Here is a 14,713-nt window from a genome sequence, read left to right as displayed (position 1 = left end):
GTTTGTGTAAACAGCCTTTCTTTGTAATAACCAGAGAGTCTATAATTTAAGCAGAGCCTTGTAGTATAAACAAAGTTTTGAATAAATTAACTGGTATGGTTAATGAATTAAGAGGCAAATCTGAGTTAGATGAATTGGAGGCAAATCTGTTTGCAAAGGTGTTCTTTTTTTCTCCAACCACAAATAGTTTTGGAATGCCAAAATCGGCAATGAGCAATGATCTTGGGCACTACAGTATTGACTTTGTATATGCGATAAGCTGCTTCAGTGCAACAGTTCTGTATCGTTCTTTGTTCCATGCACTAGAATCCCCCCAACTTTCTGCGGGCCTCAGCACTCTCTGAACACATCAGCCCTGTTGTTGTCATCCCATTGGAAGCTTCATCCCCAGACAGTGAACCCATCATGGATCTTGTTGAAATGGAAACTTCCTCACAGAAGGTGAGCGGAAGGGCAGAGCTTCTTTGAAGAATAGAAAATGTAAGCGTATCCCAAGAAAAACATGTTTGTTCTGGTTATGATGATGTGAAATGGTATTTCAGTTTAGCAAACTTCGTCACTATTAAGCTTTTGCCTGTCTTCTTGTGACAGAGATTTTCAAGAGTTGGAAAATCAGTGCTAAGATATTTTTTTCTAGGCTTTCCTGCTTTGCGTTATAGATGGAGAGTTGTTTTCTATGAAATAGAAAGATCTGATTACTCTCTGTCTCAAAAAAAAAAGTGGGGGAGTGAAGCAAGAGTGGAGAAATCAAGTGGATTTGAATGGTTTTCCTGGTGACAAAATAATGAGGAGATTATCTTCCATGTCGCTGATTTAGAAACAATGCCTGCTCTCCACTATCTGTAAATTGAGCTCCTACATATACTTCAGTAATCAATAATTGTTGTTCCCATCCTCTCTTTCTGATTAGCCACTCTACTGAAAATTCCCTGAGATTTAAGTCAAGTCCCTCTTTCCTTGAGTTGGGAGGGCGTGCAAGGCAAGTTTATCTTTTCATGAAGCTGACTGCTTCCATCTTATCTTCCAGAGTCTCTTTGACAATAAGTTTGATGACATCTTTGGCAGTTCTTTCAGCAATGATCCCTTTAACTTTAACAGCCAGAATGGGATGACCAAGGATGACAAGTGAGTAATTATTCATTTCTTACTATGCCCTTTATTAATTTAGAATGAAACTTGACTTCCGTTATGGCTGAACAGATGCTTTTTTCATGTACAGAGTACAATGAAAACACAAAAAGTAGCTTACCAGGAAGCGTCCTCATAATCTCTGCTTTATGTATGGGATAGTGACAATTGCAAGTCCTCTTTTTGGGATAGGAGTAGAGTAATTTCTAGATATAAGTACACAAATAAGTACCTTGTTCCTCTCTACAGCCTGCAAAAGTGGGATATTTCTCTAATACAAACTAGTAACAGAAATGGTTTCATTTTTGGGTTTATGTTTTTCTTGCTTCAGAATGTGGATTTTTTTCCTTCTGCACAGTATTCCTGGCACTGGCCATGCTCTAAATCCCCCACACAAATAGCATTGTGGCAGAAATAATAGCATGACAGCCAAGCATCTGTAAACATTATTGCCTGTGACAGAGGATTTAATGTGTTTACTTTAAGCATCAAGAACCCCTTCTTAAAATATATTAATTTGGCTTCTTTCTTCATCTGCATGTGGTCATGAGATCTGACTTTGCTTTCCTCCCATCCAGTTTAAAAATATTTATATCCAAATTGCAGAAGTGTTTTTCCCTCCTTTCAGGGACAGGTTAATTGAACAGCTGCACAGAGAAATGGACACCCTTAAGGATGAGCTCAAGAATTTCAAAGCTGAGGTAAATTTAAACAGAGATATTTTTCTTAGCCCAAATACAGAAACTCACATTTGCTTTGGACGCTAGTCAGGAGATAAAAGTATGTAGGAAAACCAGAAAAATACAAAATCCTAGGAGATACAGAAAAGACGGAACTGCTATCCTTTGCTTTAATATCCAGAAAGAAGTCATAAAGCATTCCAGAAATGCAAAATGCTACTTAAACTAGAATTGAAGATAGGCTTTCATTTTTGCTGTCATAATAGCAATCTGAGGCAAGGGCCAGATATTTCCTTTTAGCCTTCTCTGCTCTGAATTACATTAGATCAGGATGAATTGATCCATAGCTATGCAGGTTAAGAATATGTTTTTTTGCATTTGTTATCAGTAAATATCACGTAAAGCACCATTGATAGCCCGCGTGTAGGCAGCTAGGATGTTGAGACTTCCCTCACAGACCATTGTTCCAAAGCAGTAACCAGAAACATTGATGGCATTTACCTTTTTCTGTTTGTTTATGCTGTCTACCTTTCTGCAATAAAGTTTTGGAGTGACACTTTTTTAAACCTAATGGTGGCAAAGTCCCAAAGTCAAGGATCAAGCTTCATCTTGACACGTAGTTCTTGATTTATTTGTTGTGGTGTGTGCTTAACTGTTCACAGCCAGAATAATGTAATTGCTTCAGTACCATGAGGTTTCCCAGTGATCTTTCAGATTCACCTTCTGTTTAAACATGGTACCTGCAGAGTCACCGACTGGTGATGCAGCTGAAGGGCCGTATCAGTGAGCTGGAAGCTGAGCTGGAAGAGCAGAAGCACCTAAAGCAGCAGGCACTAGATGAGAGTGACTTCTTGCGCACGGAACTGGATGAATGGAGAAAGAGGCATGAGGATACAGAGAAAGCCCAGCGAAGCCTGACAGAGATTGAGAGTAAGCAGTGAAAACAATTTGACAACTGGGCCTTTTGTTCATCAGAGATAAAAAGACTGCAGTTTAGACGTCATTCACATATGTGGCCCATTCACCTGAATAGTCATTTTACTAGAAAGCAATTAAAATTAATTTCTTATAGAAGTCACACAGACCATAATAACAAACTAATTGATGCATATTTTGGCCCTAATTTTTAAGGAACATTTCAGAATGTACTAGAGTAGGCAAATAATCTGCCAGCCTCCTTAACAAATACTGTAATAAACTGATTCACTATGGCTGCCTGGCCTCAGTTTATAGAAGCAGGGCTTATATTTGGATTGAAAATGCCATAATAACCATCCCAGAGAAGAGTTTAATCAGTCCCCAGTGAGCTTTCTTTGGGCTTTCAAAATGTGGCATTGAAACTGTTCTGAAGCCAGGCTAGTTTTACAATTGATCTTCCAGTTTAGAATTGCAGTATGTGAGACAGGAGGATTATTCAGATATTCCTTTGGCAGAGGGTCTGCCTTGTGAAGTGGAAAAAGGATCAGTCCTCCCTGGTTTTGGGCTGAAGTGAGAGCTGCACTGGAGGGAGGTCATTGGCTCAGCCTGTTTTATGATGTGATCCTCCCGCCCTCCTTCCTCTGTCACAGGCCAGGTCCTCTCTGTTTCTGTTATAGGGAAAGCACAAACCACAGAGCAGCGCTATGTGAAGCTAAAGGAAAAGTACAGTGAACTGGTGCAGAATCACGCAGACCTCCTGCGCAAGGTAATGCTGTCTTAGTTCCCTCCATTGTTCAATACTAAGAGAAAACTAGGGGTCATTTTGCCTGGCTGTACATGTTGAAATAGGATTATTCACTGATTGCAAAGCAAAAAGCCTGTGAAATGAGTTAAGGTTAAACCCTTATTAACAGTTGACATATTGGCAGAAGAGATTTGAGACTGTCTGGGTCAGCTGTGTGCTTCTTTGCCATCCTCTGTAGAAATATAATACTAAATAATATATTTTTCATTCACTTAGACAACCAGATAGCTTTAGTTAAATATATTCAGGATAGTCTAAAAAAGTAACAGTCAGACAAAGATGGAAAGAGGGAGGAATGTATTTTTGAACTAGGCTAAGTAAAATTATTTGCTGTGCCTGACATTTGGGAGAGATCTGCAAAATGTTCCAAGTTTTAATCAGAAATTAAAAGGACTCAAGAAAAAGCTCTGTTGAATACTAGGCTTCTACAGGAATTTTCAGTATAGCACAGGTGCTCCAGCCAGAAGAGTTGCTTGAATTCCCCAAAAAACTTTTGCAAGGTGAGGAGGCAAGGAGAAATTTGTTTGTTTTCTGCCTCTATTATTTTTATAAATAACTCAGGCAATGAACATACATACATCGTTTCTCCTCCTATTTTTTTCATAATCCTGTGAAGTGGATTGAATTAAGAGAGAATTATGGGGTCAAAGTCATCCAGCTGCCTATAACCAATTGTCTCCCAGTTTCTAACCTGATGCCTTAACTACTATGGTAGACCAAACTGGACACTCCCTCAGAGTGCTCCTTAAGGTAGGAGGACTCCACTTTATTAAGGACAACGATAGCCAGTGGCTAAAACCTCCCTTTCTTTCTTTCCTTGCCTTCCTGTTCGGTCCTTTAGAATGCTGAAGTCACCAAGCAGATGACTATGGCAAGACAGGTCCAAAGTGACACAGAGCGTGACAAGAAAGAGCTTGAGGACTCCTTTCAGCGGTTGAGTGAGCAAGCCCAGCGAAAGGTAAGGAGATGTCAAGAGAAGTAGAAGGATCATCATTTTTATTGGAAGAGAAATGGAATTCAGGATGACAGTGGTACGAATATCAGAAAATGGTAGAGGGAGCTGTTTGGGAAGAGCGCATAATCCTTTTTTGATGCTCCTATCATTTTCTCTGTAGACACAGGAACAGGCAGAGATCTTGGAAACATTGAAGAGAGAGCTAATTGCCAGCAAACAGGAGCTTCAATGTCTCCAGAGCACTGTTGATTCCACTGCACAGGTGGGTCTTCTTTCCTTACCCTTCTGTCATAAGTATAACCATAAAAGAGCAGGACCCCAGCAACCATTCAAAGAGTAGAAATGAGCAGAAAGAAAAAACAGAGGCATGTGGAATAAAATAGGAAATTAGATGACTCAGTTGGAGAGAGGACCAAACGCAAATAGCCAGGGCATCCCTGGAGATGAATAGGGTTATGACTGCCATTTTGGATGCTTTCTTTGGAACTGGTATACTCAAAGGGAAAAGAAGATTCCACTTCTCCTCCACTCTTCTCCCTTGCCTCTCTAGTTTGAAGCAGAGCACACCACTCATCTGGCTGCCCTGAAGCAAGAGAAAGACATTCTCACAGAAACCATGGCTCAGCGTGATCAGCAGATGACAGCTTTGGAAGCTGAAGTGCAACAGTTAAAGGCTGCACTTGAAAAGGAAAAGGAATACAGCAGTAAGACAATCCAGGAATTGCAGAACCGCTTGGGGGAAATAGTAAGTTGGCTGAGATTATAAGGATAGTATGTTACTGAGAGAGTCCAGAACCAGCTTTCCTTAAAACCATGGAAGATCTAAAATGTTCTCAGCCTCTTCTCAGTTGGGATTTTAGTTTCTTTCCAGACCCAGGAGAGAAGATGATCAAGGACATTGATTTATTTATTCCAATGTTGTCTTCAACATTCTATCCTTTTAGTGATTTTTCTGACTACCATATTTTCGGAGTATAAGACACACTTTTCCCCCCCCAAAAGTGGATGGAAATGTCTGTGTGTCTTATACAGCGAATGTTGCCAAAGCATTGCTCACCTGCCAGCCCCATCCATCGGCCTCTGCCTTCCAGCAATTTGCCTCCTTGCAGCAAACAGCAAAGAGCATGGTCAGCTTCAACACAACCTGATTAGCACAAGCAGCTGATTGTGGGTAGGATCGGCCTGCAACAATCAGCTGTTTCAGGCTGCAGGGATTGCCATCGCCTATTGTTGTCTCTGCGTGGCCCATTATCGGCCTCCGCATCCCATTTTCAGCCTCTGTGCACCCTGTTTTTGGCCTCCACGCACCCCATTTTCCCTGTTTCAATCCCCGCCGCCTAGAACGGGGAGAAAATGGGGCACGCGGAGGATGAAATGAGATGCGGAGGCCGAAAATGGGGCGTGTGGAGGCAGCAACGGGTGATGGCAATCCCTACAGCCTGAAACAGCTGATTGTTGGGAGGCTGATCTTTCTGACAATCAGCTGCTTGTATTAATCAGGCAGTTCTGAAGCTGACCAGGCTGTTTGCTGTTTGCTAAAAGGAGACAAATTTCTGGGAGACAAGAGGCAGGTTTTTTTCCCCACTGTTTTCCTCCCCAAAAGCTGGGTGTGTCTTATACTTCAGAGCATATTATACTCTGAAAAATATGGTAATTGAGTCTTAGTCTTGAAATGCACCAATATGCAATTATATAATTTTATCTCTTCTATGAGCCTCACCAATCACAATCTATTTAATTTGCAAAGCTATCGCAACAGAAGATATTACGTGGTTCACTGAAACTTTGCATCACTGTGTCTCTTCATTTGCTCTTAGGAAGGCAACACACAGGCTCTTCAGCAGGAGCTTCTGGACAAACAGTTTGTGCTCCTTCAGTGTGCCGTGAAAGAGGCTGAACAAATGGTCCAGGATGCTCTCAATCAACTCGAAGACCCCACTCATATCAGTAGTACAAGTTCTGCAGGTTAGCAGGCAGGGTTAAAATGACATGTAGAGCCAGTTGCTGTTTCCTTCATTACTAAAATATCTAATTTTTAATTTAAAAATGGACATAGTTGTGTATATCACATCAAATTGTGCTTCAAGTTGTACTTCTTAAAAGAGCTTATGTAATGTATAGTTTTGTTTTGCATAGATTACCTTTTATCAAGGACCCATGCAGCTTCTGAATGCGTGGAGCGGCTACAGGAAGCACGTGGCCAATACCTTTCTGACCAATCAGGTGAGACATTCATAACTACACCAGTTGAACAGCCAGTGTACATATGAAGCATGCAGATAGAAAACCCTGGCAACATACACAATTAATGCATTCCTGAATTTCTGGACTCTTTTGTCTGTAACATTTTGAAAACGGAAAAAAACATACGTCACTGTGTCTTTCATGTGGCGTTAAAAACCTTGGTGAGCCTAAGCGGACTTCATGTGTTTCACCCTTGTCCATTTTGGTTCAAAAAGTTTAGGATTTTGTTAACATTCCCTTAATTTGTGTGCTCTCTTTTTTGCATCTAGATGTGAGCAGTTTGTTATCATGTGTGCCTCTTTTTGCTCATCTGATTGGTGATGCCATTCTGCAGGCTAGTGCCACATCGCACATGGCTCCCATGGAATCTGCTGATTGTGAGTATTCATGGCAAAGAGCCTGGTTATTTAAAGGCCCATCTGTCTTCCATTGTTTCTTCCAGGCCTGTAAAACTGGGTAGAATTGGCATTCTTCAGGTTTTTTCATTGCCTGATAGAACCTGCAAAACATGCCTTCTCTGTCACAGTACCTACCTTCTGGAACATCTCTTTTGAGAAACATCTGGCCCTCACCCTGGCCATGTTCAAAAGAACTCTGAAAACATGGCTTCTTTCTTGAGTGTTGGGTCCTGTGTGTTCTATTGTTTTTGAATGGTTGTTCTTCCAGATGTTGTGTTTTAAATTGTATATCAGAAATGATTTACAGTATGCTAGCCAGAGTTGTTATAGACTGGGGAGATAAACACATACTTGCTGATTGCATGCTTATATGCGTGCATGCACATGGTAAGAATCTTCTAGGTCATACCAGTGAGAATGATCCTTTCTTTTCATGCTTACAGTGCTATTGGAGACCAGCAAGCAATGTGGGAACGAGACCTTGCACTACTTGGGAATGCTGAAAGATAAAGCTACTTTGGAAAGTGCTGATTGCGCTGCTGTCAGGAATTGTCTCAACCAGATCACTTCAATTGGACAGGTGGGATACCCCATGGCATAAGAAAGAATGAGAAGCAGGATTCCTTGTCTGATTCATGGGCAGCTATCCTGATCAGTGAGCTTACCATATGATCCACTGAAGAGAAATCTCTCTTTGGGGAGTTTTGAGCTCCTCTTTTGCTACAGAGGAAGATTCGTTCATGTGAAGACAGGAGGAGCAGGAGAAAACGCGGATCACTTTGTGCATTATCTTTCAATCTGCAGGATCTGCGGCCCAAAGGCCTGGATGTTGAGGAAGAGAAACTGGGGGATCTGGTTGATGAGGAGATGGCAGCAACGGCGGCAGCCGTTGAGATAGCTGCTGCCAGGATTGAGGTGAGATGCAGAAATGTTAGAAAGAGAGTTTTCAGATTGACATATTAAAACTTATTTGCAGTTCCATGTCCTGGAAGAATGGGTGCTAGGGTTAGGGTTGAAGTGGAAATGGTTTTCTATTGCTGTTTGCGATATTGGGTGTGTTAATCTGAACTCTGATCCACCCCACCTCTTTGTTAAAACAGGAGATGCTGAACAAATCACGAGCAGGGGACAGAGGAGTCAAGTTTGAGGTCAACGAGAGGTTGGTATTAAAGGCTGGCACTGATGTCTTCAGATGCCAGGTACCTCCTGCAGCTTATAAAGAAGCTTGAACCTGGTGAATTTAAATGTTGGGGAAATTATGGGGGAGAGGGAGAATGGCAACATCTGCCATGCATTTCCCCCCACATGGCATCGACCGTGTTTGAAAACTGGGCTGAATTGCTTTGTCCATTTAGCATTGCTTATTTCTGCGCTTGTCTAGTGGATTGCAGACCCACATGTGCCCTTGCAACCTCCTCCTTACATTAGCATTGGGACAGCAAGGAAAAGACAAACAAATGACAGCTGTGTGTGTGAGTGTCCACACTCTAGCAGTTTTGAATCTCTATCAGAATGGAAGAGAAGGACTAGTACAGACTTCCCGTAGGTTAAATCAGATACTTTTTAAAAACATCACTAGCTCATTTCCTATTCACACATACACAGCTTTACCAATTGCATTTTTAGCATACAAAGTTCTAGAAGGGAAAGATGCTGTCACTCTAGCTGAAGTATCGAAACTGTGTTAATTGCATTACTAAAGTGATTAAGCTCTGCACAAAAACATCAGAAAAATGCTTTTGGGGATCCCTCAACGGGATTACTCTGTTTGAACTGAAGTCTGTCTTTTGCCACCATTGGTTTTGTATCTTGCAGGATTTTGGGGTCCTGCACAGACTTAATGCAGGCCATTCAAGTTTTGGTGTTGGCTTCCAAGGACCTCCAACAAGAGATTGTGGAGAGTGGAAGGGTGAGTCTGTACCAGTCTTGTAACAGGATACCTTTCACTTCCCACCTGCTGTACTCTATTGTTACCACAACATATTTGTATGAAAAAATATACCAGCAATTATGGTAGCGCTGATTAAAGGTAAGACAGGCAAACATACTAATTCTCGCTGAATGACAGAGCTAATGAAGACTCCTGCTGTTCGTTCATTTACTGAATCATGTAGTAAGATTGGGTGGCAGATTTAAGTATTTATTAATATTTTAATTTATATTAGATTTCTATCCCATCTGTATTTGGTCAACACAAGGTGGCATACATACCAAATACTTCTATTTTCCCCAGAACATCATCCCTATGAGGTGGGTGGGGCTGAGAGAAAGTGACTGGCCCAAAGTACTTGTCTAAGGGAGGACCAGCTCCGTAGGCACTAAACAGGTTGCCTCTCAATATTTCACTTATAACACCTAGATGTAATTCCTTTTCTTCTGCAGGGAGCAGCATCCCCCAAAGAATTCTATGCCAGAAATTCCCGTTGGACAGAGGGCCTGATTTCTGCTTCCAAGGCTGTAGGCTGGGGAGCAACGGTGATGGTGTAAGTTTCTGCAGCATGGCCACAGCCAATTGCGGAATTATCACATTGCTGTTCAAGTTATGTACAAACACCTGTGCAATGTTGCTTTGAGTCATGGCTAGAAGAGTGGAACAAAAGGATTAACTGTTCATTTGTATTTGTCTCCATAGAGATGCTGCTGACCTTGTAGTTCAAGGGAATGGGAAATTTGAAGAACTCATGGTTTGTTCGCATGAAATTGCAGCAAGCACAGCTCAGCTTGTTGCTGCTTCAAAGGTAGGCTTTATCACAGAGATAACCTTTGAAATTTGGTGCTGGAGGATATAATTAATGACTATTCATGGTAATTGAGTTTTTGATAGGTGAAGGAATCATTTCTTGAACATCAAAGGACTGGGAGCAAGCTTTTTTTTTTTTAATCTTTTGTCAGAAACAAATTGAAGAAATTTGGTTCTGGTGGTTTCTTGGCTTATGGTTTTATAACTCCATGTCAGTCTTTGGAAGGATTCCCTGCTATTACTTTTTTCTTCCCTTACTAGGCATACTCTAGTTATGCAGACCAACCTCCAGAACTTCCATTCATGGTTATAACGACTGAGACATTCTGGGAGTGGAAATCCACATGTTCTAGATGGTGCCAAAATTGAAGAAGATTGTTGAATAAAAATTGTATTAGAGTTTTCTGGAAACACAATTTAGATATCTTGAAAACATGGAATTGGAGATAGATAGATGAAAAATGAGAAAAATTGGGATGGACAAAAGCATTTTTGGTCATTTTGTTTTAGATAATGGTTTTGCCATAATATCACCCCATATGCTTGTGATTAGTTATTGAATATTATTTTCAGTACCTCCCTGTCTCACATCTTTATCTGCAAGAGCTTTCTTCTTCTTTGAATAGGTTTTGAAGTTTCTGCAAAGGCACATATTGTGTAGTGTCTATTTTTTTTTATCCCATTTGTGCCATATAAATTGTTTTTTTCTCACCTGGAAAGAATTATCTGAACCTCCCATTTGATTTCACAGGTAAAAGCAGACAAAGACAGTGTAAATCTCAGCAAGCTTCAGATTGCCTCTCGAGGAGTCAATCAGGCAACAGCCAAAGTCGTGGCTTCCACTAAGTCAGGAAAATCACAAATACAGGAGAAAGGTAATGTTCTTCACTGCACAAGTGGATGACAAAAGTCCCTTCCTTTTCTTGAGAAGTAATTTTATAAGGGTGAGTGGTAAAAGATCTCTGGCTCTCTCTAAATATAATTACTTTTTAAATTCACCCAGTGGCTTATGGACCATTGGCGCAATTATGCTTGCCAGCTATGTGGCAAGAAATCTCAGCCAATTGAGGGAAGGGCTGGGGAATGGCACCTTTTAATGAGAATAATAGTGAGATATTCCCCTACAGATAGCATGGACTTCTCTGACATGACACTAACACAGATCAAACGCCAAGAAATGGACTCTCAGGTAAAGTGAGCAAGTAACAGAAAAGGCAGAATACTTGGCCAATTGGAGAAGAGACAAGATGACAGTATAGGAAGGGGTCCAAAAAGGGGCTGGTGCTATGGAAAGTAATATCTTTCCTGCTAGGTTCGAGTCTTGGAACTGGAGAGCCAACTGCAGAAGGAACGCCAGCGCCTGGGTGAGCTCCGTAAGAAGCACTATGAGCTGGGAGGCGTAGCTGAGGGTTGGGATGAGAATGGTAAGTAAGATCTGATAATTGTCTCTCTGACTGGGTGATTTACAAGCTCACGTATTGAATTTTGGGCTCCAGAAACACGGGTTCATTTATTGCTTCAACCACAAGTTTTCTTCTTCAATGCTCTAGCTGTGCTTGCAATTCTTATTTCCTCTGCTAATGTGAAAATTAAGAGAAAAAGGAACATTTTCCCCTTTACTCTTTGAACAAGAACAATTTGAGATGACACAAGGCAGTGATCCAGAAATAATTCATTCCAATCTGAAACATCTCCAATTCCAAGACGCTAACAAGGAGCAAGTTAACAGGCATTGGGACTGAGACCTTGAACTTGGCCTATAAAAATGGGATGAACTAAATTCAGGCTGTTATTTATGTAAGCTAAAGCTGGGGATAAATGAAGTAGATTGTGACTTGAATGCTAGGATTCTTTGCCTACGTAAACAAAGACAATGATTTCAGGACTACAGTTCTGAATAAGGACTTTCATGGGAAACTGTACAAATCGCGTCTTTCTAACTGCACATTTCAGGTTTGTAATCCTTCCATAAACATTTCAATTGCCTTAGCCACAAAGAAAGTTGAAACCTATGTGAAGACCTCCCCACTTTCTGACAGACCTGAAATGATAACTGTTCCTCTTGTTCTTCAGGAGCAGATTAGGATCTCTGTGAAAGCAGACAGAGAAGAAGACCCTTCAGTTGGTGTGACTACTTCTGAATATGAATGATAAACTCATTTGAATATACCACAAAGCCTGTGCTCATCAACAATGCATTCATACTTGGGGCTGGCCCTGCAGGGTCCTCTGTGACTAAGAAGAGAGCAGCAAAGATGTGGGGGAGAAAAATAGTTTCCTAGCCGCAACAGTATCCATAGCATTGCCCTGCCATAGCCATAAAACACAAATCCTGCATCCATACGTGTGTTACAGCATTTCTGCAGAGTTGGATTTCCTCTTGCCTCTTCCCAGGTCACTTCCTTATTTTGCACAGCCTCTGATTTGTTAACTTTGGCTCTATACCAGACCAGGGATAGTACTGCTTATTCTCTTTGCTTGCTTTTTCTCAGAGCCAGGATGGTGGCAGGATGTTGGTTAAAAGTCTTGAGTTTATCCATACACGTAAAGGTACCAGTCTCTCTGGGGGCCACTTCAGTCCTTTCAGAAAAGGGGTTGATGTAACCTGGTCTGCCACATCTCAGGAACTGCAGCCTTCTCAGTTTCTCATTTTGCTGCCCCATCCTGCCTTGCTCCAACAAAGTGGGACAGATGTCCACTGCCTCAGAGTAGTTCACTGTGCTTTGAGCAGCAATAAACAACTGAGAATCCAGAAGTAGGAATTGCTAGTGGGGAAGGGAGGCTGAAGGGGCCCAAGGAACTGACTTTATATTTGACAATTGTTAGGGGCACCAGCTGTTAGTCCACATACCAGCCAGTTGACCTTTTGACCACCTATACTCCATGAGCAAAGCAGAAGCTGCCTAGAGCCAGATGACCTCAGCACAGCTTGTTAGTTTTTCTTTAACCATCTAAGAAATGACCAGTAGTACTAGGCCGCTGTGCCACCTGGAAGGTGAACTGGATTCTTTTATAGATGATGTGGTTACTCTTCCCCCTGCCTTCTCTACCACTGCCTTCCATGACAGCTGTCTCAGGCACCTCATGATCACTGTGAGCCTCTAAGGAAAGAAAAAGCAGAAGAAAGAAGAATGAAGATGCTGTTGCCTATAAATTGGATATTTCAATCTTGCTTTTGCTGTCTAGGGAAGGGCCTGAGGACTAAGCTCTTCCATCAGCATCAGACAAAATGTTATACCAAAGGAAGTCCTGAGTGAAGAACATCTGTAGTCTGGCATTAGATTAGTAAAAGCTGTCGTAGTGGTTTTCAGATACGGAACATTTTATTTACTCCCATCATACTTGTGTGGACTAGTATCATTGTCAGACAGACAACAGAAAAACAAGTAGCAAAACCTATACTGTCTCCTAAGTGAAGCAAGTCTGCTGAGGGAAAAATCTAACCAAGCCTGTTCCATATCTCAGATGGGGCGATTAGTCTGAAGCCATGTATCTTTCTGGTGTTTTGGGTAGGGCTGCCCTACACCTGATTTCTGCAAGCTAGCTGATGTATGTCAGACATACGGTTGGGGGCCTTCATGATGTGATCCAAGTAGAATAATTTGGCTAACTTGTGTTGCCTAAAATGTCTCCGAAGTGGTGCTTATGTTTAGCAGGTGCTGCCAAGGGATCTGGGGTTTTTGAAAGTTCAACATTAGAAGAAGCCATGAGAAGGCTACTGAGCCTGGTATCAGCTATTTTATGGAGACTAGAGGCCATTTTGGCTTTGCCTTCAATTAGAGAAGCTCATAAATCTGGTTCCTGAATGAGCTGCCATGGCCTTTGGCATACCTAACTCCTTGCCAACCTCTTAACTCTGTCTCCCAACTCAGATAAGCTTATCTATTGCACACTGCCATTTGGGGAGGGAGCAAAAGACCTAGGGCTTCTTCTCTTCTTTCTCAAAGGGTCTGTCCACCTATCTTCTCTTCTCCCCCCCAAGTTCTTTTCCTAAAAGCACTGCATAGGCCTACCAGCCTATCAAATACTGGTGCCTGTTATGCCCCAGGTCGCCTTGCCATATGGCTGGCAGCCCAAATACCAAATAGCACTTCTCCCACCGCCAGCTTGAATGAGGCCAATCAGCTGCCTGTCTGCCTCGCTCCAAAACATCAGGTACTATCCTGTTGCCACAGCACATGAGGCATTTCCTATGGCACTGAAATGCCCTTGCTCAGCCTTTCCAGGGACATCCCTTCAATGTCTGGTGCCCTCCCCAACTACCTCAGGTTTTCAGGCTGACTGGCCATGCATGTGGAGGACAAAAAGGAAGAAAACTAAGAGGGATTTAATGTGAGACTTGGATAAGAACAATTTTGTTGTGCTAGAAAAATTATTTCCTCAGTGCTTGCTCTTCTTTTTTTTTTTTTTTACTTTTCCTAAATTGAGCAGGTGGTAGTGAACAAACTTCCATTAGAACAGTTTTCCTTAAAATGACAAATATGCTACCTAGGGCCCAATCTCCAACAACTGACCCAGGCAGCCAGCTCTTTTCTTTCCAAGAAAACTTTTAATTATTGTATTAAATACATTTTTCTTTGTATAATATGTTATATGTGTGTGTTCAATTTTTAAATAAATATTTCAACCCACTTGTATTGGGTTTTGACTTATGGAAGTTTTAAGAATTGTAGTTCTGCCTTTAGTATACTTTTTACCTAGATATGAATCCTGCAAAATGCCAAAAGCATCCAAATTTAAATTGGCTGAACAGGATATTATATAGATCAGAAAGGCACAAGTTGAGGGTCACTCATTGCCCTGTAAAATCTTAGCCATAGATTTTTCAGTTTATTATCCAATTGC

The 14,713-nt window shown here is 41.5% G+C and overlaps 1 protein-coding gene across 6 annotated transcripts in view; it reads left to right on the top strand.

The window, feature by feature from the left end:
* Positions 1-14,499, top strand: part of HIP1 (huntingtin interacting protein 1) — a 71,064-nt gene extending 56,565 nt beyond the window's left edge. For all 6 annotated transcript variants that reach the window (XM_026708505.2, XM_087928424.1, XM_026708508.2 and 3 more), the window contains 21 exons: positions 307-441; positions 1,028-1,125; positions 1,757-1,829; positions 2,555-2,738; positions 3,404-3,492; positions 4,373-4,489; positions 4,647-4,748; positions 5,037-5,231; positions 6,304-6,451; positions 6,623-6,709; positions 7,000-7,107; positions 7,572-7,708; positions 7,933-8,043; positions 8,229-8,287; positions 8,944-9,037; positions 9,511-9,611; positions 9,761-9,866; positions 10,620-10,743; positions 10,996-11,057; positions 11,181-11,292; positions 11,942-14,499. In XM_026708505.2, coding sequence (XP_026564290.1) covers positions 307-441; positions 1,028-1,125; positions 1,757-1,829; positions 2,555-2,738; positions 3,404-3,492; positions 4,373-4,489; positions 4,647-4,748; positions 5,037-5,231; positions 6,304-6,451; positions 6,623-6,709; positions 7,000-7,107; positions 7,572-7,708; positions 7,933-8,043; positions 8,229-8,287; positions 8,944-9,037; positions 9,511-9,611; positions 9,761-9,866; positions 10,620-10,743; positions 10,996-11,057; positions 11,181-11,292; positions 11,942-11,952 — 2,253 coding nt within the window. In that variant the 3' untranslated portion in view covers positions 11,953-14,499. The remainder of the gene's footprint in view (positions 1-306; positions 442-1,027; positions 1,126-1,756; positions 1,830-2,554; positions 2,739-3,403; positions 3,493-4,372; positions 4,490-4,646; positions 4,749-5,036; positions 5,232-6,303; positions 6,452-6,622; positions 6,710-6,999; positions 7,108-7,571; positions 7,709-7,932; positions 8,044-8,228; positions 8,288-8,943; positions 9,038-9,510; positions 9,612-9,760; positions 9,867-10,619; positions 10,744-10,995; positions 11,058-11,180; positions 11,293-11,941) is intronic.
* The last annotated feature ends 214 nt before the right edge of the window (positions 14,500-14,713 follow it).

This window comes from Pseudonaja textilis, chromosome 1, assembly GCF_049901715.1.
Source record: "Pseudonaja textilis isolate UNSWEBS1 chromosome 1, rPseTex1.2, whole genome shotgun sequence".
Taxonomy (NCBI): Eukaryota; Metazoa; Chordata; class Lepidosauria; order Squamata; family Elapidae; genus Pseudonaja; species Pseudonaja textilis.
Note: the sequence above shows the minus strand (reverse complement) of the source record. Positions and strands in the feature narration are given on the sequence as shown.